At 38.6% G+C, this 24838-nt stretch overlaps 1 protein-coding gene and 1 pseudogene across 1 annotated transcript; both read right to left on the bottom strand.

Moving 5' to 3' along the window:
- Nucleotides 1-437: 437 nt before the first annotated feature.
- Nucleotides 438-742, bottom strand: LOC148109467 (10 kDa heat shock protein, mitochondrial pseudogene; annotated as a pseudogene).
- Nucleotides 743-18384: 17642 nt separating this feature from the next.
- Nucleotides 18385-24537, bottom strand: FABP12 (fatty acid binding protein 12). The gene is made up of 5 exons (XM_045805626.1): nucleotides 24465-24537; nucleotides 22687-22859; nucleotides 21761-21862; nucleotides 19951-20025; nucleotides 18385-18462 (listed from the first exon to the last, which is right to left on the bottom strand). Exons 1-5 carry the CDS (start codon nucleotides 24535-24537, stop codon nucleotides 18385-18387), a joined length of 501 nt encoding a protein of 166 aa, XP_045661582.1.
- Nucleotides 24538-24838: the final 301 nt, after the last annotated feature.

The following is a 24838-nucleotide window of genomic DNA, read 5'->3' as shown; positions in this document are numbered from 1 at the left end:
ATACTAATTAAAGAAGGATGAAGGGAGAGTGAATTAAGATGGGGATAAAGGGCTTCTAGAAATGCGATATGGCTAGGATCACGTGGAGAGGCTTTCTTGATCCGTAGTCCTATGGCTTCCATACCCCACTCTCTTTACTACTGTATCATTGTTTACTGTGATTTGCTTTATGCAAAAATACAGTTCTGTTATCTTCTGCTCCCACATGGCTGATAGCAGCCTCCCTTCTCTGAAATACCATCACACTAATCACATCCTGACTTATACTGTTTGTAAACTTGTTTTATGATTATTATTGTTATTGTTATTATTATTTAGTTTGGATACCATTAGTTTATTATAAAACAGAGACATGGAAATTATTTACATGATGAAAGATTTCACAACTTTAGTGGAATGGGCAGCTCCACATGATGCCGTTTCAATAATGATTAATTTCAGTCTACATACTTTCCAAGAATGTCACCATCTCTAAATAAGAAATAATCCTTGTCATCTAGAACTACTTTTGTGCCTCCGTATTCTGGGAGAAGAACTTTATCTCCAACTTTCACACTAACTGGTTGGATCTGTCCACCCTTTCCTTTAGAGCCCGATCCAATGGCTACTACTGTTTTTTGCAATACTTTTCCTTGAGATTTTTTCTGGAAGCATAATGCCTCCTTTGGTTACAGTTTCAGCTGCACTCCTTTCAACTAAAAGTCAAAGAGGGAAGAAACTTTCTAAACACTTGTCCTGTCATGACTCCAGCCACCGTAGCTCATTGTAAACTTGTTTTAGATAGGATTCCTTCACTGCTTCGAATCTAGCTTTGAATGTAGCTGCCTATCCCTCTGCTTAGGGTCCAAAAAAGTATAGTAAGGGGAGCCAAACATACATTCTCCCGTCCACCACCACTATCATGACTTAAGCCCTAATGAGATAAGCCACAAAATGCAGAAACTTCAAAAAGACCCTTTGCTACTCGAAAGAGCCTGATCTTAAAGGGGATATACTAGCAACCCTGTGTTTCCTTTCCCAGGCCCCTACTATGGCCTTTTTAAAACTTTCCCAGCATCATATTTCCCAAGAATACAGACAAGTCCCCAGACCTTTTCAGCCTACAGAGGAAGAGGAAAAAAGAGGTAGTAAAAGGAATAAAACATTTATAATTCTTTTCAGCATCCAATTAATTGTTCCATGTCTTAACCTTGCAGAAGGGGACAGTCAAGGCATTGCTTTTTGGTGGCTGCACTCTCTGATCAATGTCAGGGACGACAAAATGATAGGAATGGGCAAACTGGGAAGGGTGTAACTCATCTCTGGGATTTTTGCCTGTTTGAGAGCAGGGCCAAGGATCCTGCTTGCCTGTAGCCTCTACAATGGCTCACCTATAGTAGGACAGACAAGTAATTACATAAAGCAACTGATCCTTATTGTAACTTTTCAAAAGCCTGTGTTGGTCTTCATAGTTTTAGAGAATTGTCACACAATCTCCTTTTGTCCTTTCCATAATCTTGGAACAAAATCGGTGGAAGTCTTTGACCCAATTATATAGATAATAATCTAAAATATGGGTTAAAATACTTAAACAAGCATCAACAGGCAGTAAGTGGCAAGCCAGAAGTCAAACCTAGGGGGTTTTTTTGTTTTGTTTTATTTTGTTTTAAAGATTTTATTTATTTCATTGACAGAGAGAGGCAGCTAGAGAGGGAACACAAGCAGGGGGAGTGGGAGAGGGAGAAGCAGGCTTCCCGCTGGGCAGGGAGCCTGACGTGGGACTAGATCCCAGGACCCTGGGATCATGACCTGAGCTGAAGGCAGATGCTAAACGACTGAGCCACCCAGGCATCCCTCAAATTTCGGGTTTTAACTCAGTATTCTACTTTCTTCTACGTTGTCGGTCTTCTGTTGGACCCTTATCATGACAATTGTATTGAGGAGGCTAGACCCACATATTTGTCCATCTTTTCAAATTCCTGAGCAGTGATGGCAGGCCTCCATTTTCTGGTTGTGAAAAAAAAAATTTTGAGAACTAGGAAAATGGATAAAGAGTGCCAGTGATGGGTTAAACCCTATTTGTCCATCTACCCTGAGTTAAATGAAAACTTATTAGGATTAGTCTTAAAATATGAATATGGCAAAAGGTGTTCCCTGAGTACTATTATATCAAAGCACCGTCTCCCAAGTGAGGTTCCCACATCTGGAAACCATCTGAGGGTATCACAAAAAATGGACATCCCAGGTCCCACCCCCCAACTGAGTCAGACTCCCTAGGGTTTGAGCCCCAAAATCTACATCTAAAAATCTCTTCTGGAAGTTTAGAAAAATGACTGGACTAAGGACTATGTCCCCTCATTTGACCTCTCCAGGTATTTTGGCCTCAGATGTTTTATCTGCAAAATGGGATAATAAGACCTTACCTTCCTAAAGCTAGGAGGCTCGATCTGATTATCTCTTCCTGTCCTTTATGTGTGTAAAATTTGCCATTCAATTACTTTATGTTTCTCGTCAATCATTACCGATGATTCATTCCCGCTTCCGTGTGGTTACACCATTGCTTTCCCCCCAGTTCTCTCCTTCAACCCCTTCTCTCATTAACAATCCATCCCCTCCTTGAAACTGTTCCCAACTGCTCCCACCTTGGGTTTATTCCTTTCTCGCCTCTGAACTCTTGAAGCACTTGTGGTCCCAGCACTGATTGGGCCCAAGGAAGCCATTGCTTTGTGGTGACAACCTTTCCTAACTCTTTGTTACGACTCCCAGCTGGGTCTGGATTGTCCTTGTTGATGATGGTGATGTTGACCAACACGATGTAAACTATCATCTTAAAACAGCTTTATAATCACGTTAGTATGCATGTTCAGTAATCATGAAATAGATCCTCTGAAAAGTCTGCTAGGCAGATTTCAAACTCTAATAGAACTCAGGAATTTGGCTTTTATTACCTAAATGCAGTTCACTCTCCTCCAGTGTCTAGACCTTTTGACTCTTCAATTCAGAAAAAGTATAAAGCATTTCCTAAAAACAAGAAGATTTAATTAAACTACAAAAGAATTTTTAAAAAGCTAAATTGAAATAACCAGTCTCTGGCTTACAAGGGAAATCAACATGCTGGAAAGATAATGTGGAGCAGGAAAAGATGGATGTAATCAGCAAATCAGCTCTTGCCAGGGTGCCCAACGATGGACAGGAATGCAGTAGGTTACATTTTTGACATCAAAGCAGGTGGTATTCAACTCCCTCCTCAAAACACTGCCTCCTATTTAAATCAGGGCTATCTGCTACATTATATCCAAAGCCCCTTGTCAAAAATCCTCCTCATGCAGAATTGCAATAATTAGCTCCTAGTCTTAAAGTTGGTACAAGGGGTGCCTGGGTGGCCCAGCGGTTAAGCGTCTGCCTTCAGCTCAGGGCATGATCCCAGCGTTGTGGGATCGAACCCCACATTGGGCTCTTCGCTGTGAGCCTGCTTCTTCCTCTCCCACTCCCCCTGCTTGTGTTCCCTCTCTCGCTGGCTGTCTCTATCTCTGTCGAATAAATAAAAATAAAATCTTTAAAAAAAAAAAGTTGGTACAAGATAATGCTTAAATATTATCTTATTGCCAGTTTCTAAGATCCTGGCTTTTTTCTTTTTTGAAATGTGTTATTCTTTTATTTTAAACTCAAACTTTTCAACTTTGTGGCATTAAGATTTGAAATTAGAAAGAGAAAACTAATCTTCTGAATAGGTAATTGCATAAAGAAATTCCCTGGAGACTGGCGAGCCTAAATTTGAGCACTAGCATTTTCAGAATGAGTCCTGCCGTCTCTCCAGCAGTTCTCTGCACATCGCTCTACCTCGCGCACGAGCATGGCAGGCGGGAAGGAAGCTCATCAATCTCTGTAAAAGATCGTTGCTTTTCAGTGGCGCACCATTAACTGAACTTTACTCTTTTCTATCATTGTTTGAATGACTAAATATTAATGAAATTTGCAACCGCAAATTATCATTGTTTGATCCCACGACAGGCTTCCTTGACCATCTATCCATCTGGTATTGTTTGAGTGTTCTAGAGTGAGCCCTGTAGGAAAGGAAACCAGGAGAAGGTGGGGGCTGGGGAACAAATAGGGAGCTAAGAGAGCAAGTGACGTTAGAAATATTCCATTGGCTAGAATTTAGCAAATAACTAGAAAACAATCAAAAGTTTACATCCAGAAGTATTGTTCTTCGGGGAGTTTACTAGAATTCACCATCCTAAAAAAGTACTGGAACCAAAGTTTAGCAACGGATGAATCCATCAAGCAATAGCGAGTATATTGAAAGTCAATGGATCAATGCAGGGCAGCATTATGACCTTCATGGGCTGTTTTTTTTTGTTTGTTTGTTTTGGTTTGATTTTTTTTGCTTTCATAGGTCTCTTCTACCATAATATTAATATTATTTTATATTACTTTAAATATTTCAATATTTAAGTTTTTCTGTTTTAGTCAAAATTTAATAGATTTTCATGGGGCCTAAAAATGGGGTTTTTTATAATGTGAGAAACAAAACATATGACCCTAAAAGTTCTTCTTTTCCTAAAAAAAAAAAAAAGTTCTTTTTCTAATAGTTTTAAAAGAAATTCAAAGACTTTCATGGATCTCTAAAAATATTATGGGCATGTCCTCCGTGCTATTGTGCCTAATAGACAAGTTGGCCCTGAGTCAATAAAGGCAATAATTGGTTTGAGGTGAAGTAGGTCTTTTCCATTCTCAACTTTCATTTGTCAGATTTTACCTGGTGCTAATCCCCCCTCCGTGGTAGATGCTTGGTGATATAGCTCTAGTCCAGAGAAGTCTGAGGTAATATCTTCTCAGTACACCGTGCTTCTCTTACAGGGTTAGTCCTTCTATCTAGTAGAAAGTCTCAGATCCATTTGCTAACTCTTATATAAAGGCCTGAACTGTAGACTGAAGCGCTTTTCCAATGTCCTCTGACTCAACTAACTTACATATGTTCTTCTGATATTTTTTTTATTTTTATTTTTTATTTTTAATTTTTTATTATGTTAGTCACCATAGAGTACATCATTAGTTTTTGATGTAGTGTTCCATGATTCATTGTTTGCGTATAACACCCAGTGCTCCATGCAATACGTGCCCTCCTTAATACCCATCACCGGACTAGCCCAACCCCCCACCCCACTCCCCTCTGAAGCCCTCAGTTTGTTTCCCAGAGTCCATAGTCTCTTGTGGTTCATTCCCCCTTCTGTTTAGCCCCCTTCATTCTTCCCTTCCTTCTCCTACCGATCTCCCTGCTATTCCTTATGTTCCATAAATGAGTGAAACCATATGATAATTGTCTTTCTCTGCTTGACTTATTTCACTTAGCACAATCTCCTCCAGTCCCGTCCATGTTGCTGCAAATGTTGGGTAATCGTTCTTTCTGATGGCTGAGTAATATCCCATGGTATATATGGACCACATCTTCTTTATCCATTCGTCTGTTGAAGGGCATCTCGGCTCCTTATGATATCTGATCAACAATTGTATCTCCCACAGGCCTTAGAAGACCTGCTAAAACTTTCAAGGATTAATATTAATTAATTTTAATGACAGAACTAACAATTGGTGATGATGATAATGATGGCCAAGACGATGACTGTAATGATTGTGATGTTTTCTTATACGTGTTTACTTATCGAAGAAAGGAATACATCTATGTGAATTTTAGTTTAGTTTCTTCCCCAGAATCAATGCACTTAATTGGCTCTGCTTGTCACTCAACAGTTTTTTCATATCCTCCAAAGAGTGAAAAATCATAAAATAAAAATATTAAAAATTGTTTGCCAAATACATTGATTTAACAATAAAGAAATTAACCTCAAAATTAAACTGAGTGTATTGGAAAGAGCATAGGGAACTAAGAAGTTTTAGCACTGTTTCTGCCCTTTACACTGTGAGAATTTGGGAAATTGAGATGCCTTCTCTGGATTTAGAGAAATTGAAAACTAGCGATTTCCCAACACTTCTTCCAATGCTAAAATTCTGTGAAAGCAACAAAAAGTTCATGATCCGTAATTAATAAAAGCATTTATTTCAACACTGTGCTTATTTATATCTACCTGAGTTGTAAACTCAGAAATGCAAGTTGCTAGGTTCCTATACATGCCCTTACCTACTGCAGATGTTCTGATTTTTAACAGGCACCCTGAAGTTGGGAAACACTAATCTAGACAATAGAATTATAGACGTTTCCATTTTGTGAAACTTCTAGCCTGTGTCCTAATTAACAAAGAACTATGTTGAAAGAATCTCATTAAGAGGTCAGGAGGAAAGCAAGTTATCTAACTAAAATAACATTATAAAGGGCTAAGGGAATGAATCAAGTGCAACAGTAAAGAGAGGCAATATTTTTGGAATCTCAGCTCCTTGATAAAAATTACAGCCAATGCTTACACTGTGCCCACAATGTGACGAGCAACATTCTAAGAGCTTTATGTAGAGTAAATAAACTTAATCTTCACAACAACCCTGTGATTTGGGCACAGTCATTATCCCATTTTTGCAGTTGAAGAGACTGAATAGCAGGGAGATAGGTAGGAGAAGGAAGGGAAGAATGAAGGGGGCTAAACAGAAGGGGGAATGAACCACAAGAGACTATGGACTCTGGGAAACTTGTGGTAATTTGATCATGGTAACCCATCAAGGTGGCATGGCACCCCTTGCTAAACACTGTCAAATTCTTGATTCTCACTTTGCTAACTTTAAAATACCATGTAGGGCATTTTAAATAATTAGCTTTTGATATAACCCCCCCCCCCCCGCCAACACCACATGCCAGGCATTGAGAAAGGGGAGAATGAGAGAAAGGGGGATAGAAAAGATAAATTAGAATGTATTTTCTGTGCTTATGTAGTTTACATATGGGCTTACATTTGTTATGATTAATTTAGATGCTTTCTATTTGCATTTATTTGTACTTGAAATACATGTGTTGCATAAACACTGTGAAAGAAGTCACAATATCTATGCTAAGTCACTATATTCTCAGGAGTGGAATAGGCATGGGGCACTTGTGTGCTCCCCAGAGCTCAGCCAGTATTTGCACATATGAGAAACCTGAAATCTTTACAGTTTTTAGGGGAGCAAAGAGGATAGAGACTCCCCCGGTGGTGAGATTTTGCTCAGTAGCTGCAGCCACAGACAGCTCTGCTCCCTTTCTGACCTGTGCATTCCATCCCTACAGGATCTTGCAAGACTTTTACTCATCCACTGTCAGAAGATAACTAGGATTAAAGTAGTCCTTTTCCAAGCAATACTTGGTTTTAAGACGGGTCTCTTGAAGTCAGAAAAACTTTGAAGAGCCAAACGGGGAAATTCTATCATTTGAGGACTCCTAATAGAAGGAGATAGCACAAGGTAGAAGGGGAATGAGGAAAGGGTTGCATGATACCTTTCATATTATTTCTCCTAGATCTATACTAGTCCCGCATATATTCAAGGCTAATACTTAATACATGGGTCTTATTGTATCTGGAGTCAACCATTTTAAGAATAACTAACTCCTTCCATTTCTTAAAAAACACATTTTTCTTCATGCATATATTTCGTCCTTTGTGTCTGATAATTAAGGTCAGCATATACAAGATTTTATGGAATTCATGAAAAGGTGAATGTATCTGAACACGAGACACTGATAATAAAAAGAGGACAGTCACCACTACACATGTATTAGAATAGCCAAATTAAAAAGATTTTCCATACCAACTGTTGGGAAGGATGTGAAGAAACTGAAACTCTCATACACCATTGGTGGGAATGCTAAATGGTACATCCACTTGGGAAAATAGTTTGACAGTTTCTTTAAAAGTTAAGCCTGCATTTACCATTAGATCAAGCCATTCCACCCCTAGATGTTTACCCAAGAGAAATGAAAGCATCCATGCAAAAGTCTATGCACAAACGTTCATAGCAACTTTTTTTGTGATAGCCAAAAACTCAGAAGAACCCCCAGAGTCATCAATAAGTGAATGGATAAGCAAATTGTCGTATATTCATATAATGAAACACTAGACAGTAATGAAATGAATGATTGATACACATAATTATGGTGAGTGAAAGAAGCCAGAGTAAAAAGAGTGAATAATGTATGATTCCATTTACATAAAACTCTAGAAAATAAAAACTAATCTATAGCGACAGGAAGTGTATCAGTGTTGCCTTCAGATGGTGGCGTAGGGAAAGGGAGGGATGGAGTGGGGGGATTACTAAGGGAAGTGAAGAAACTTTTGAGAGTAATGATATGCTCACTATCTTGATTGGAGTGATGGTTTCAGAGGCAAATGCATATGTTAAACATTAAGTTGTATAATTTCAATACCACTTTATTGGGGCACATGGGTGGCTCAGTCAGTTAAGAGTCTGACTCTTGATTTCGGCTCAGGTCATGATCTCAGGGTTGTGAGATTGAGCCCTGATGGGTCTCTGCTCTGGATGTGGAGCCTGCTTAAGATTCTCTCTCTCCCTCTTCTCCCCCCCCTCTCAAAAAATAAACAAATAAATATCAGTTTATTCTATGCCAGTATTCTCAGTAAAGCTATTATTTCTTGGGGGAAAAAAGACTGGTTTAAAATTTAAAGTTGGAAAAATACTAGACAAACATCTAAAAAATCAACAGAAAAATGGAAAATGTAGCATTAAATGTGTCAAGGGCTGTCAGATAAATCCTGCTATAATAAATGATAGACATAGTGGGTGGAAATAAGACAATATATGTAATATCTTTTAAGAAGCATTCAAAGGAAGGTTTGCCTGCAATTAGGTAGAGATAAATGGTGGGAGGAAAAGACAAGAAAGCCAACACCCCTGACAATCTTGTGAGCCTCTTCCAGTATAGAACATAAGTCTAAAAGATCAGGAGGTCAGAAAGATGGAAGGTTAAACCAAAAAATAAATAAATAAAATAAAATAAAGTATAATGAAAGGAAATTTATTAGATATCAAGGCTATATTAGGGGAAAAATGACATTGTTTAAGTGACCCTTTATACTGTACACAGCACCACCTTGAGGAAAACAATAGGAAATACTATTTCATGTGTAATAGAGCCCAAGCCATTCATTGATTTGTTCATGCAGCATTTACTTAGGTACACACAGCACTATTCTAGCTACTTGCGATACAACAACGAACAACAACAACAAAAATTTCTACGTTCTTAGAGCTTATTTGTCAAGAAAAAAAAAAGCTTTGTTTCCAACTAACTTATAGTTACATGTAAACTCACTTTATAAACTTTAAAAAATATAGTAAGAATTTAGAGGAAGTCTATGTATAAAAGTAAACATAAAAGACCATTGTGAATTATTTTTTTATTGGGTTTTTACAGAAGGATTTGCATAAATCAGGGTTTTGTTTTGTTTTCCTAACACTTCATAGTCAATTCTAGATTATTAAAAAAAAAAAAAAAAAGTATAGGTAACGCTGAGGATAGTTTCTTATCCCTTTCTCAAGACTAAGGTATGCATCCCCACCCAACTGCCAGGAGTATAGGCTTCTGAAGGCTCCCAGCTGTGACCCCAACCTGGGATGATTGTACCCATGTCAAACAGCCATTGGGTTGTAGCTGTCCCTCCTGCCTGGGAGGTGTTTAAAGGTGGAGGAGGGAGTTCTTTAGCCAAAAGCAGTTTCCAGTCTTTGTTTCTATCTGTGCTTCAGCCTAGATAGTCTATTCTTATGTCTTCAGGTTCACTAATCTTTTCTTCTGTGGTTTCTAATCTGTTCTTAATCCTATCCAGCAGATGTTTATTTCAGATACATGTATTCTTCATTTCTAGAAATTTTCTTTTCCATTTATTTCTTCATTATGCTCAGATTTTCATTAAATCCTTGAGCATTTCAGCATACTTATATGTTTTAAGTAATCTTAAACTCTGTGTTTGCTAGTTCCATCATCTGTCATTTCTCAGTCTGTTTATCAACAGATTTTTTTTTAGTTATAGATTCCATTTCCTGCTTCTTGTCATGTTTAATAATTTTTAATTGGCTGTGTGGACATTATGAATGTAACACTGTTGAGTGCCTAAACTTTGTCTTCCTGTAAAGAGTATCGGTCCTGGTTCTCATAGAAATTTAAGTTACTGGCAGATCAGCTTGATCCTCCTAAAGCCTTTTTTGAGCTTTGTTAGGATGCATCTGACCTCAGCTTTACTCTAAGGATAGTATATCCCTAGTTCCAAGATAGAACCCTTCTGGGGTCTCTTCTGAATACCCTAGTTGAGTATCAAGGATCTCCACTCTGGCTGGCAAGAGCTTAAACAACTCTTGGCCTTGTATGAACTCTGAATTGTTCAGCTTACAGCCCTCTGGCTATTCTTTCCCTGGCCTCTGAAGTGTCACTCCACACATGTGCAGCTAAGGACTTTGCCAAAATAAAAGGGATCCTTAGTACGGATTTCTAGAGCTCTTTTTTTCTATAGATCCTTCCTGTCTAGAACCTTGCCCCATATCTTCCAACTGTCTCAAACTCCCTACCTCAACTCAGGCCACTGTGCTTTTCTTGTAACCGATGGGGGAAGTGTCCCTGGACAGAAAACTGAAAACTGAAACAATGGTGGGAGCTCACCTGAAGTGTTTGCCTTCTCTAAGGCATTCCATCATTTCTTTCCTGTACTCCAATACCTGGAAGTAACTACTTCATATACTTTGTCCATTTTTTAGTCATTTATTGTTCAAGGATAAGTACAATCCTTGTCATCATATCATGGCTAGAAACAAAGTCCCCAAATTCCTTACTACCTCATCTGTACATATAACATAGTGTGAATTCAAGTTCATTTCAATAATGCATACCCTCCATTTTTATAACATTGCTCTTTAAGAATATGTATTTGAGGTTCTAATGTGGGAGAGGGCATAGCTTCTCCCCTTTGTCAGTACTTAAGTATTGGGAACAGAGGTAGATGCTGGGAATAGAGAATTAAGAAGAGATGTTGATACGTATCTGTACCACAAAATGATGACTCTCTATATGTGCATATTTGTACAGGAAATAGTAACTCTCTGGGACACAAACAGAAAGCCAAACAAACAAATGAAGAGTACTATTGCAAGGGAAGAAAGAAGCTAGAAGCAAAATTCAAAATTATGCCTACCTGAGCTGTTTTGAGTCAGCCAAGTGTTTGCAAGTTGGAGCCTACCAAGAATTTACTATTTTGAAACACATTTTAGACTTTCCTCAAGGGAATAGACAAAATAAAGATTGCCAAACCCAAGATGTTACAACTCGAATGTAAGAGCAGCTATGGTTCACTTTTTTTTTTTTTGAAAGATTTTATTTATTTATTCGACAGAGATAGAGACAGCCAGCGAGAGAGGGAACACAAGCAGGGGGAGTGGGAGAGGAAGAAGCAGGCTCCTAGCGGAGGAGCCTGATGTGGGGCTCGATCCCATAACGCCATGACCACGCCCTGAGCCGAAAGCAGACGCTCAACCGCTGTGCCACCCAGGCGCCCCAGCTGAGGTTCACTTTTGATAAACCTGTGTTTGGTATTCAAAGGTCACCACAAGCACCACTACCAAAAACCATAGAAAGTTCCAATATTTTATTATATTGGATATTACATATCCAAAATTGTTATATATTTGGATATTACATATCCAAATTATTATTATATAGTAATAAATATTATTATAGAAATAATATTTCTTCCTGAGATCAAATTACTCTCCTATCCCTTCTCTAGCCTTCTAGTCTTCAATACCTTTTATTTTTTTATAATAATTTTTTATTATGTTATGTTAGTCACCATACAGTACATCCCAAGTTTTTGATGTAAAGTTCCATGATTCATTACTTGCGTATAACACCCAGTGCACCATGCAATACGTGCCCTCCTTAATACCCATCACTGGCCTATCCCGATCCCCCACCCCCCTCCCCTCTAAAGCCCTCAGTTTGTTTCTCAGAATCCATAGTCTCTCATGGTTCATTCCCCCTTCTGTTTAACCCCCCTTCCTTCTTCCCTTTCTTCTCCTACCGATCTTCCTACTTCTTATGTTCCATAAATGAGTGAAACCATATGATAATTGTCTTTCTCTGCTTGACTTATTTCGCTTAGCATTATCTCCTCCAGTCCCATCCATGTTGCTGCAAATGTTGTGAAATTGTTCTTTTTGATGGCTGAGTAATATTCCATTGTATATATGGACCACATCTTCTTAATCCAGTCATCTGTTGAAGGGCATCTCAGCTCCTTCCACAATTTGGCTATTGTGGACAATACTGCTATGAACATTGGGGTGCATATGGCCCTTCTCTTCACTACGTCTGTATCTTTGGGGTAAATACCCAGTAGTGCAATTGCTGGATCATAGGTTAGCTCAATTTTTAACTTTTTAAGGGACCTCCACATTGTTTTCCAAAGTGGCTGTACCAACTTGCATTCCCACCAACAGTGTAAGAGGGATTCCCTTTCTCCACATCCTCTCCAACATTTTAGCAAAAAGTAACACATAAATAGAAATAATCCTGGCTTTAGCCATAATCCCAGGAGTAATGCTGAAGGCCTTACTTTTCTTTCAAACACCCTTTATCCAACTATGGTGTTTCTTCGTAACTGGGAGCAAAGTCTTTATAGTGAGATATACTGGGATCCTGGATGTACTGTTAGCATTTCCATTACCTCAGGGGAAATTACATAACTCCTCTAAGGCTTAAGTGTAAATGACCTAGTACATGGCTTGACACATAGTAGAAACTTTATACTGGTCAGAACGAGTAGAAACCGCACAGCAGAGAGATTTTCGTGTAAGGAATTGTTGAAGCTGATATCAGAGAACTGAAAGAGTTGCACAGAGGTACTAGAGACAGGAAACTTCAGGACTCAGCTACTCTCCCTGACGCTCCAGGAGCAAAGGGAAAGGCATGGGGCTTTAGCATTTAAAAGTTTGGTTGAGGCATCCAGTGGAGCTGGGACTCAGACTTCTAAGGAGAGGGCAGGCTGCTGGATTGGTGTCGGTACTCCTCTGAGTATGACGGGGCAATGGCCAAGTTCGCCTCATATGTTTCGTTCCTCTCGTGGATCACTGTTCTTTTGCCTGAACTTCTGGGTCTTGAAAACCATCGTTTCATATAATTTGTCCTTTTTTTGTTTGTTTGTTTCAGGGAGAGCTAGATCTGGCCCCTGCTACTCCATCACTGCCAGAAAGGGAAGTCTCTAACATTTTCTAAATAAATCAATTAGCCACTTTTGGGGATCACTTCCGCTGGTTCTGTCTCCCTCTGTTAAGTTTTTCAGTGAATTTATAAAACCGAACAGTTACTTTGGCATAGTTTAGATGTAATGCCACTTAATGACATGCATCTTTCTAATGTCTAAGTCCAAAAAGTTTTAAATTATCCTTAACTCTCTCCTTCTTTCAAATTCAATCCATCAGTAAACTCTGCTAACTGTAACTTAGAAATAGATCCTACTACGTCTTGCCGTCTACTGCTTCTTCCTATCCGCAGTGCCATCCCAGGGCAAGTCACCATCATCACCTGCCTGGAATATTGTTACAACTTCCTAATTGATCTGCGTGTATTCCTGTCTCGTTCCCTTGCCGTATTTTTTGTTTCTATCAGCATGACCCCAGCAATATTTCTTCAAATTGCCAGCAGCAGTACGTTCTAGTAGCTGAAGTTTTCCAACCCTCTCAGAACCAACCTCATGGTCCACATCAGAGAAGCCAGCGTCCATCTGGAACCTCCTTTTCAGGGGTCTGGGTCCCAACTCCGCAGCGTCTCTCATAGAAGTAGCTCTCAGCAGATAGGAAGTGAATTAAAGGTGCCCTCTAGAATATGGGTGAGGGAGACGAAATCATGGGTGGGGCCCTGGGACCTCCTACACCAACAGAAGAGTTCTGCATTGATCTGTTTTACACATCTGCATACAATTTATCTGGCAAAAAGTTCCATTGATTGAAAAAAAAATGTTCGAAAACTGCTGGTAACCAAAATTAAAGGAATAAATTTTGGAGAACTTAGCAAAGTGCTCATATCACGAAGTAAGGAAGATATAATTCTTTGCCCTAAAGCTTAAATGAGCTTTTCTGTCAGCAAGAGTCATGTTCTCATCTGGCACAGGACTGGATTCAGTATTTTCACTTAATTAAATGTTGTATCTCATCGACAGTTCTGGTCAAAGTAGTTCAAGGATTGTGATTCAGTCTTCCTTTGATTTTGTCTACAGGATTCCATATGGTCTCTAGCAATTGCTAAGAGCAAACCCATATAACACACCAGTGGTCAGTCAGAACTAGGATGACCACAAACAGGAACTTGTCACCTTCCTCGTTAAGGGTACCTCTGTTCTCTAGTCTCTTAGATGAAAAATTCTATTTTATGATTCTCAGATCCCTGCCTGGTGCTAAAAGCATATTTCCATGGCATCTCTGCACCGTATAAATATGCTAATTTCCCAAAATTCAAAATGTATAACAGTATTCTCAACTTAAATTCTTATACAGAATTCTCATCTATCAATGCTAAGCTAAAACTTACTAGACCTTCTGTTTCTTAGTCCAACTTCTCCGGTCTCAGATTCTTAGATTTTGTTCCTTTTGTTCAGCACATTGAGCAAGAATTTCCTTGATTCTTATAAATCTCTCTTATATGTGAAATCTAAAACAAAACAAAACCCTAAAAACAAACAAATAAACAAAAAACTGAAGCTCATAGATATGAAGAATGGGTGGTTGCCAGAGGTGGGGGTAGAGAGTAGAAGAAATGGGTTGAAAGGGAGTCAAAAGTTTAAAAAAAAAATTTGCCTGGTGTCTTAGTCCGTTCTGACTGCTATAATAAACTACCCTAGACTGAGTGTCTAATAAACAACAGAAGTTTATCTCTCATAGTTCTGAAGGCTGGGAAGTCCATGATCAAAGCACCTGCAGATGTGGTGTGTGGTTATGGCCTCTAGCAGTTCCAGGCTCTCCCCTTTTAGTGGCAAAGGGGTTGCAGCAGCTCCGACCCTTACTTTATCTCAGATTCAAGTCCACACAAAAACAAGTTTGTTTAAAAATGAAAAATAGTATCACCTGTACTATTAGAAATATTTTTCTTTTAATAATTACTTAAATTAATTTGAAAAGAGAAACAGAGGAAAAAGGAATTAGTATGTAGAAGTATATTAATACACATATAAATATAAAACACAAATAAGGAAGAAAATATGTGTAATTGCCACAGGTCTTATTTCCGTAAGTTATGGCATGATTGTACACTGGGGCATTTAGATACCACTTTGGAAGGCATAATACATTAGATGTATACTTTATATTTACATCAAAATCAATTGTAGATGGATTAAAAATTTTAATGTAAAATAGAAAACCATATGAGTAGTAGAACAAAAGAGGCATGACTGGTTGTATACCTTGGAGAGTGGGGGAATCATTGAGCATAATACCTGAGATAGGTGTCCGTTGACTTGTCTGCCCAGCAGCCCGTCTCTTCTGAGGAACCTCCCCGAGCTTCCCACTGCCCCCTCCTTCCCCTCGACCTCCCACATAAACCTGTGGTTTGAATAGGAAGTGTCCGGTCCTCTGAAGCTATCTTCCTGGCCACAACGGCTTGTCTAGAGATGAGCTCCTCATCCAAGCTGAGCAAATCACTTCCCTGGCCACCCATCTGAGTCACCTTGAGATTCTTTGAATCCCTCTCTGTTCATGAAACTGAGGAGATTGTATGTTCTAGCAGTGCCTTTGGAGGCATAATAAAAAAATAAAGTAAAAAGAATCTCTTGATAAATCTTTCTCATACCGGTGATACATTAGTCATGGTTTGGCTATTTTCTGCTTCATAAATCTTCAGCTCTAAAACATAATCTTTCTAATCATTTAGGGAATGAGAGTTTAGGTTGGGTTCAGGTTAGTGGTGTTAATTATGCATTTAACATAGAAAGACTCTAAAAGAAACTTTCGTAACTTCATGATTTCCGGGGAGGCATGTGGCTTAATGGTTAAAGAACACGGACTTGGGGTCCCAAAGACCCATGTTTGAACTCAAGCCCTGGTATGGATCAGCTGAGGAAATTGAGCCCCCCTGAGTCTTAGTTTATACTTTTGTAAATACTTCACAGAAAACAGAATGAGGCAGGCATCAAAAGTGCTAGACAGTGTCTGGCACATAATAATGACTCAAAAACCAGTGTATTGTGATTGTTGTCCTATTTTTTTCATCACAGATTATTATCAGTTGAATTATTCAAATAGGACATTATTTTTCCAAATTTGTCTACTTAGAAAATATTCAACATTGTTAACTCTACTGTTTAAATAAAACCAAAATATCCTCCCTTTCTGTAGTAAATGGTTTTCTGATTTTTATTCTAATATTTTGGCCAAATCTAAATCAAAGAATATGATATTTAAGAACCCAAACTTGGGGCACCTGGGTGACTCCGTCAGTTAAGCGACCGACTCTTGATTTCGGCTCAGGTCGTGATCTCAGCGTAGTGAGATTGAGTTCTGTGTCAGGCTCCACACTGGGTGTGGAGCCTGCTTAAAATTCTCTCTCTCCCTTTCCTCTGTCCCCCTCACCCCCCAGTCGCGCGCACTCTCTCTCTCTCTCTAAAAAAATGAATGAATGAATGAATGAATGAATGAATGAAAGAGAAAGAAAGAAAGAAAGAAAGAAAGAAAGAAAGAAAGAAAGAAAGAAAGAAAAAGAAAGAAAGAAAGAAAGACAAACAATAACAAAAACACCCTTTTCCTGGCTTAGGATGAACTGGCTATACCTCTCTAGGAATAAGTTCACACTCCCTATATATCCTGAATAGTGATTGCTGACTTGAACTGAATGGGTACGAAGTGCACAGAGGATGCAACATGGAGGAATGCACGTCCTAGGACAGATGTCCTGATAAGGTGTGCAGGAGGGCCCATGTGTGCCTCCCCAGCCAGGCTGCTGTTCTCCCTCTTGCTGCTTCTGCCACCCTTGTTGCTAGTTTTCTTCTCACCTGGGCAAGGCAATTATCCACCAAGGAAGTGGTATTAGATCTTTCTCTCTAGGTGAAAGCATTTGGTTTTTAATCTGTTATTTATAAATTCCTGAGATGAACGTGCCATTGTCACACTTGTTAAACAGATCTCTTTCGAGTCAGTCAAGAGCCGGGAACACGGCGCCTTCGCTCTCCTTCGATCACCATTCTCATGCAGTGCCGGGTACACGGTGAATGTGCAATAAATCCTGAATTACGACATGACTTTAGAGCAGTGGTGTGTCTTGTTCAGTTTGGTTGTATGTTGATTGCCGAACCGTACCTGAGTGAGACTACACATCCATCAGTCATAGCGAGTGCCTTTCTGTTTTAATGGCTCTCAACCAGGTAAAGCAAGTAGGAGGAAGGTAGGCATGCTGCTTACTTACCTTCCCTGAAAATCTTTGCTTGCTGCTGTTGCATTTTCATGGTTTGTGTTTGTTTGACTGAGTACCCAAAAGTCTCTAGACTTCATCAAATTGTTGACAAATAAAATAATATTAATACCAGTATCCAAATGTGATGTTCGTACTTGCTTGTGGACAGTTCCAGCCTTTGCAGAGTCCCACCCCCACCCCCAGCTCCAAGTCCCGGATGTTCCGGGGAGTCCTGGCGGGTGTCCTGTCCCCGGTACTGCTGGTATCTGGTAGCTACGCCCTCACCACCAGGCTTCCTGCCCTAGCTCCTACTGCCCGTGAGAGTAGCTCCCTTACCACAGCGGACCAGAACCCTCACACCAAAGCCAAGAGCACTGTGTGGGAAGCTCCCATATCCACTGTCCCTTCGGGTAGCGGAGCAGTGCTGGGTTCCATTTCGGGGGGAGGACCCCTCTCTCCCATTTCTGTGCGACATGCTGTCCCCGGGCCCTGCAGCAGGCTGCTCGGCCGCACAGCCCTCCACAGGGCGGTGGGAAAAAAGCTCTCTCGGCCTCCGCCTGTGCCCCTCTCTGTTCAGTCCAAGCAGCCCAGGGGGTGTTTTTCTATGCCTTCCGTTGTCTTCTGCATCATTTCAGTACACCGGAAAATAAACAAGCACTTCTCGCACTTCTCCAGAGCTCCAAGATCCCCTAGTATATCAGTTGAGGCAAATAAGCAGGGACGGGTCACAAGTCCAAATGGTCAAACCCAATGTCATCGCCTGGACCAAGCTGGGCATCCTGCCACACGTTTTAACATAAAGGGAAGGGGCGCCTGGATGGCTGGGTCAGTTAAGCGTCTGCCTTCCGCCGAGGTCATGATCTCGGGCTCCTGGGATCAAGCCCCACCTCCCGCTCTCTGCTCAGCGGGAAGCCTGCTTCTCGCTCTGCCTCTGCTGCTCCCCCGGCTTGTGCTCTCTCGCTCTCTCAAATAAATTAATTAATTAATGAAAGCTTAAAAAAAAAAACATGAAGGGAAGCTTGTTTATTTGTTAGTTTGATGTAGTGTTACACTGACCCATAATTGTACACTGTGAACCTGTGAGGTGAATAATCCAGAATCATGGGTTCTGGTTCCAGTTCCTCCTAAAACCATCAGGGTGATATGAAAGTGTACAGTTTACCAATTTGGGCCTGTTTCCCCGTCTACACAATAAATCAGTCTGCGTGGTTCCTAAAATCCCTCCCTGGTCTAAACTGCATAAGGTTTGGTGCTAATAGAACAGAATATTCTCCTTCGCCTTGGCTTTTAGTGTAATGGTAGTAGTTATGTGTCTTCTGTAAAAATCATTTGCTGATAGATTAGATTGTCAGTTATTATTCTAGTTCCAGGCCTGTGTATTATTCTGTCACGTACAGCTGAGGTATAACCTGTGAGACACACGGTGTCCCAACTAGTTTATTAAAAAATTAATATTTTACCTTTTGACCCCCTTTACCCATTTCTCCCAGTGGATGAAGGGGGTTAAAAGGTAAAAAGAAAAGAATTGCATATTAACTATGATTCAAAGAAGCTTCTTTGTTAATTAGAAGTTTGATCTAAGTATAAATTTTTGTTAATAATCAAAGCAGAAAATGGTTCCTTACATACCAATTCTTATAAGATGGCAAAATGCTTAAGTTAGTACTTCTGATGGCCCTCATACTACTGATATTAAATGGCTGCACACTACTGATTTTAGACGATTGCCCTGGTGTGTAAAAAATTGAAAAACACTAAGAGGTTCACAAAATAAATGGTTGTGTTAGAAAAGGCTCAGTGAAATTAGTATTGATGTTTATAACAAAATTTTTCTTTATAGAGTTCTATTCATATCAGTGGGTGATGTAATAATTTAGACATTAACTTAAAAATTCTCAGCATCTAGGACAAAATTCTTTCTAAATACAAATCATTGTATATTATATAATAAGTTAAATCTGAAATATGAATCATTCTAAACAGCTTCTAACGCCATTTGATTGTAAACTTTATCAGGGCATGGATTCTTTTGTTTTTTGCTGTATCTCCAGCACCTATAAAAAATTTTTTTGTTGTTTTTAAAGATTCAGTTGTTTGTTTGAGAGACAGAGCGTGCATAGGAGCATGGTGGGGAGGGGCAGGGGGGAGAGAATCGCAAGCCAGCTCCATGCCAAGCACAGAGCCCAATGTGGGGTTCAACCCCACGACCTAAAAATCACAAGCCCAAGATTACAACCTGAGCAGAAACCAAGACTCAGATGTTCAACCCACTGAGTCACTCAGGTGCCCCAAAAAGATTTTTTTAATTAATACTATTTTCCCAATGTAGTGCAGATCATGTTGAATATAAAGGATTGACATAATATGCCTAATGAGAAAAAAATCAACACAAAGTGCCTTTCTGAATGCATTATAGCAGCCCTGAGTTGAACAGGATAGATCACCTGACTTCCCATAGCTCCCAACACCAAGGTACTATATAATAAAGGCATGTAAAACAGGAAAACCAGAATTGTCAATGCCCCGGGCTCTCTCATATTAACAGTTGTAACATTTTACTTTGGAGTTTTATTTAAACAAACTCAGCAGTTTGGATCACAGTTTGGGAGTACTTGAGAGTTTGAATTTGAGTTTGTTTGTACTCTCTTGTATGTCCGAGTGCAGATAACATTGTTCATGGCACTTTCCTAGAAGACAAAAGAAGAATGAGACATTTCAGTATTATTGGTGAAACTGACTTTTAGAACAAGGCAAACTAAGTACTATCCATACATACATTCTTTAAAAATCTTGAAAAGAGATCTATGTAGACAACTATAGATACCAACTTTTTGTTAGCTGATTTTGCTAACAAAATGGCAAATCATATCTTAAATATGGTACCTGTGGTTATACATGTATATATATAATGTGTGTGTATATATATATATACACACAAAAATGGCAAACCACATATTATATATGGTGTATGTTGTTATATGTGTATGGCAAATCATACATATGGTACATGTGGTTATACATATATGTGGGATATATAAAATGTGTGTGTGTATATATATACACAAAAAACAAGGCAAATAGCATAAGATTTGAAGTCTTTGTTAAAACATTTTAAATGCCTAAGGGAAGCATTTTTGCTAATTTATATGCCCTCCATTTTTCAAAAAATAACATTAAGTTACATTGATGTAGTATTTTATGGTTTTTAGAGCACTAATATATACATGATGGTATTTAATTGTCTCAAAAAAACCATGAAGACAGTCCTACATTTTTGAAGGGAGGTAAACTCAACCTTGGAGAGGAGCGATGACTCATCCAAAGTCACAGAATCACTGACTGGCAGAGAGGGCAATGCGCACTTTGGATTCTGAATCTATATTCTTCCAATGAATTAAAAACATATCTGTTTGGTGATTAATGTCATTATAAGGACCAAGAAAATCAAGTATTCTTAGTCTTCCACTTGCTACTTTATAAGGAAATGTATTCTTCATTGTTGAAAGAAAAAACATCCTTACATTAAGAAATGAGGCTAGGTTGGTGGTTTTTTTTTTTTTAACTCCTACATAATTCTTACCTATTCCCTTAGAACTATTTGATATTTTGTCCCAAAATTGTCATTTTATTCATTTCAGTGGAACTGGGGGTTTGAGAAGAAGAATCATTGGCATATTTCCCTCCGCTGTGTAGAAGTGAGAAAGATGACCTGAGAAGCCATCCTCAAAGGGAGCAGAATGGACCCAAAAAAGTATACTTTGGAATGAAGGCAACCTGGGTTTTAAACCCAGCACTCCCATGTTTTTCCAGCTGAATATCCTTAGGTAAGTCTGTGGCTAAATCTCAGTTTTCTCAACTGTTAAATGGGCTAGTCTTACCTCACAGGATTATTGTGAGGATTGGGTAAATAATATATGAAAACATGCAAACACGGTAGCCACGGAAATGTTAGTTTTTAGTTGTGTCAACTCATCCATACACCAAGGAGACACCACTTAAGCTTGGCATTAGTTTAAAGTTCCTTTTCACGTGTTTGTTTGGTGTTGGGCTGGAAAACAGCAAGAAATTAATCCTGGTATGGAGAAAAGGATTAGCAACACCTCTCAGTCCCTGCTGAAATCTTCATTGCACAAATACATGCTTGTTTTGGCTTATGTGCAAGTCAAAGAATTAGGCAACACCGTTTTTTTTATTTTCTTTAGTTTTTTAGTTGCTCAGCCCATGCACATTTTATAATATTTATGATCATGCATAAATATTATATCTATTATATTTATCTGCCAATGTTTTCCCCCATTGTTATAAAGCAAGAGAAAAAGAAAAATTACGTTGACTTCTATTATTTTAGAACAAGCTATTTGAATGATTTTATATACAGGTGTTAGAGCAGGTGACAAAAATAATGACAAACAGCTCACTCACCACCACCAATTTCCCATCCACCAGCTTTCTCCTTATGGTGTTCTCTTTGCCATCCCAATCTTGAACCTGAATCAGAGAGTCCTTATCGAAGGTTATCACACTCTGAAAACAGAAGAAACTGAATTTAGCTCAGATTGTCACATTTGAATACTAACATTTTATCAAGCGCCAAATCCGTTTCAGCTGTTGTGATATTCTCAGGTAGTTTTAGAATGGTGTTTACAGTTTTATTTGCATTTTAAGACTTTGTCGACACTAAATTTGTTGGCTGATTCTTCTGGGGGGAAAAAGTTTTATAAGAGTAAAAATATAATATTATCTTAAAGAATAAGTAAAACTCTCTTTTCCCTGAGAAATTAAGAGAGGTAAATATTCTATGCCATCATTTCCTGTCCGCTCTCCAGCGCGCACACAGAAACTTCTCCAACCCCACCACAATGCTGACTATGTATACTAAATTAGGAAGCGACCCCCACTGGGTTAAGCTGCTGGGGCCTGTGGCTAATTTGGTACTGAGGCACAACCTCACCTGTACCAGTTAATGTAAGTGTTATTCATTGTAACTTTATGCATAGAAGAATGCTACAAAGTAGAAAGGCAGGACTTTTATTTCTGAGAGAAGAATCTAGGGAAATGATTCTCAAAATGCATTTGCTAAGCATCTACATCGGAAATGTTAGAAACACAGTCTTCAGGGGCCTACCCCAGACGTCAGAGCCCGTGGGGAGGGGACCGACACATAGGCATTTTTCACAAGCATCACAGGAGATTGGTATGTATATTAAAATTTAAGATCCCCAGATGTTTAGCCCAACGTTTATCTAATACAGACTTTAGATGTGTTTGCTCTAATTCTTTACTTACTTGGAATGATTTTGAAGTAGCATTCTTATGAAATGTATCTGAAAGAGTGTTGAAGGCCTCACCTTGGTTTTATGGCCACCTGGTGTGGTTTCCTCAAACTCTTCTCCCAGTTTAAAGGAGATCTCATTATTTTTAAAGATGCTTTTGGTTTTTATAGTGATCAGATCTTCCTGTGTACTGATGGTCACAGTGGGTTTTGCCAGACAGGCAAGTTTCCTGCTGGCTCTTCCTATTCCTGGAAACCAGAGGAAAGGACACCAGAGTTAAATGTGTTGCTAGCTTTAGAAACCCATGTTAGCTGCATGATTCTTTACTAAGTAGGAGGTCTATGAGTTAAGCAGATTTAATGCTGCATGAATTCAAATATCTGAAGCTTGTAGCACCACCATTATAAATTAAAATAGATTATATTCTGCAGAAAAAACATCAGTCTCAAATTTTGGCTACAGGTTGTCACGTTTCTTTAGCCCAGTAGTTATCGATCCTATTGGTTCATGAACCCCTTTGAAAATTTTATTAAAGCCCCTATTTTGATAAAATAGCTCCCTCTTTTAAAATGTACTCATTTATACAGATAAAATACTTTGGCACGGATTATTTAAGATCTTTATCTCTTCACTTATATTCTTATATGTACATATATAGAGTTTGTTTTTTCATCATGTATTTTTTATTGTGCTAAAATATATAACATAAAATTTATCATTTTAACCATTTTAAAGCATGCAATTAAGTGGCATTAGGTACATTCACAATATTATACAACCATCACCACTATACATAGAATTTTTAAAAATATAAATGTTTTATTATAACAATTGTTATTCAACTTACTTTTCCCCCATCTCTGTATCTTAGAGATTTTCTGTGTCGGTACAATTAGATATAAATTTTTGTCATTGCTTCATAATATTTTATAGAGTGTATATTATTATTTATTTCATCTGTCTCCGTATTGATGGACATGTAGCTTGTTTCCACTTTTTCTTATTACAAGTAATGCTATAGTGATCGTTCTTACACACAGATTTATGCAGTACATGTGGGACTATTTTCTAAAGAAATAGCATCACATGTACAACAATACTTAAGTTAAATTTCTAAGAGAGGATAAATTGGAGAAACACTCTAATATGGTTCATGAATTCATATTGTGAAACATAATAACAAGTTGTGATGTGTTAGATAATGATTCCCAAAGATATTTACACCCTAATCCCTAGAACCTCTGAAAGTCATTTTGTATGTCAAAGGGGATTTTGTAGATATGGTTAACTCAAGGATCTTGAAATAGGGAGCCAATCAGCCATGTGGACCCTAAATATAATCACAATTTCATTATAAGAAACTTCTCTTAGAAGAAAAGGGAGAAGGAGATTAGACTACAGAAGAGAAGGCAGTGTGATAATAGGAGCAGAGATTGGAGTGTGGTTGGCCAGACACGAGGGAAGGCCAGCAGCCATCTCAACCAGAAAACAAGATCTATTCTGAAGATCCTCTAAGGATTTAGAGCAAATCCTTGTAAAAATGATTGTTTTTTTTAAATAATTATGACTTTTTGCTTTAAATTATTTATGGAAATAATTTGCCATTTAGTAAATGATGTAGATGTGTTTTATCTGTGTAAACCCATAGTCAATTACGTGAGGGCAAGGATTCTTTCAATTACAAACTAATTTTGCATTGAACTGTATCTAGGTCCTGCATCAATGCTGATCATTTCTATGTGATTGTTTCTATGTTTCTATTGGAGGGAGGGACTCAAGATTACAGACCAAGTTTCTGTGCAATCAAATCTCCCATTTTTACTGGCTATGATATGCAGGTAAAAAAGGCTCACCAAGCTCTTTCATGTATTTTTCAAAATTTTCACAAGAAATGGATTTCCATGTTCCCTGGAGCTGATCAACCATTCTGTCTAAAATGATCTTAAAGAAAAATAGCATCATTAGGATGAGTATGTTGTTTCCTGAAATAGTATTTGAACTTGTTTTAAATACAGTTCTTGTGGATAGTACAGAAAAGTCAGGGGGAAAAGTTAGGAACTTTAATCCTCAACTTTTCTTAATGTCATCGAGAGCAAGAAAACTCTCAAATGTAAGCTGGTCAAGATGAAAATGGAAACAGTTTTTGGCAGGACCAGATATAATTTTTCCATCTCTAATTTAGGATCAAAACTAGGTTTATAAATTCTAGTTCCTTCCATAAGAACGG

The sequence above is a fragment of the Ursus americanus genome, chromosome 9, assembly GCF_024610735.1.
Source record: "Ursus americanus isolate L20-20 chromosome 9, mUrsAme1.1.p, whole genome shotgun sequence".
NCBI lineage: Eukaryota > Metazoa > Chordata > Mammalia > Carnivora > Ursidae > Ursus > Ursus americanus.
The sequence above is the reverse complement of the archived record's forward strand: the minus strand, read 5'-3'. Positions and strand labels throughout refer to the sequence as shown.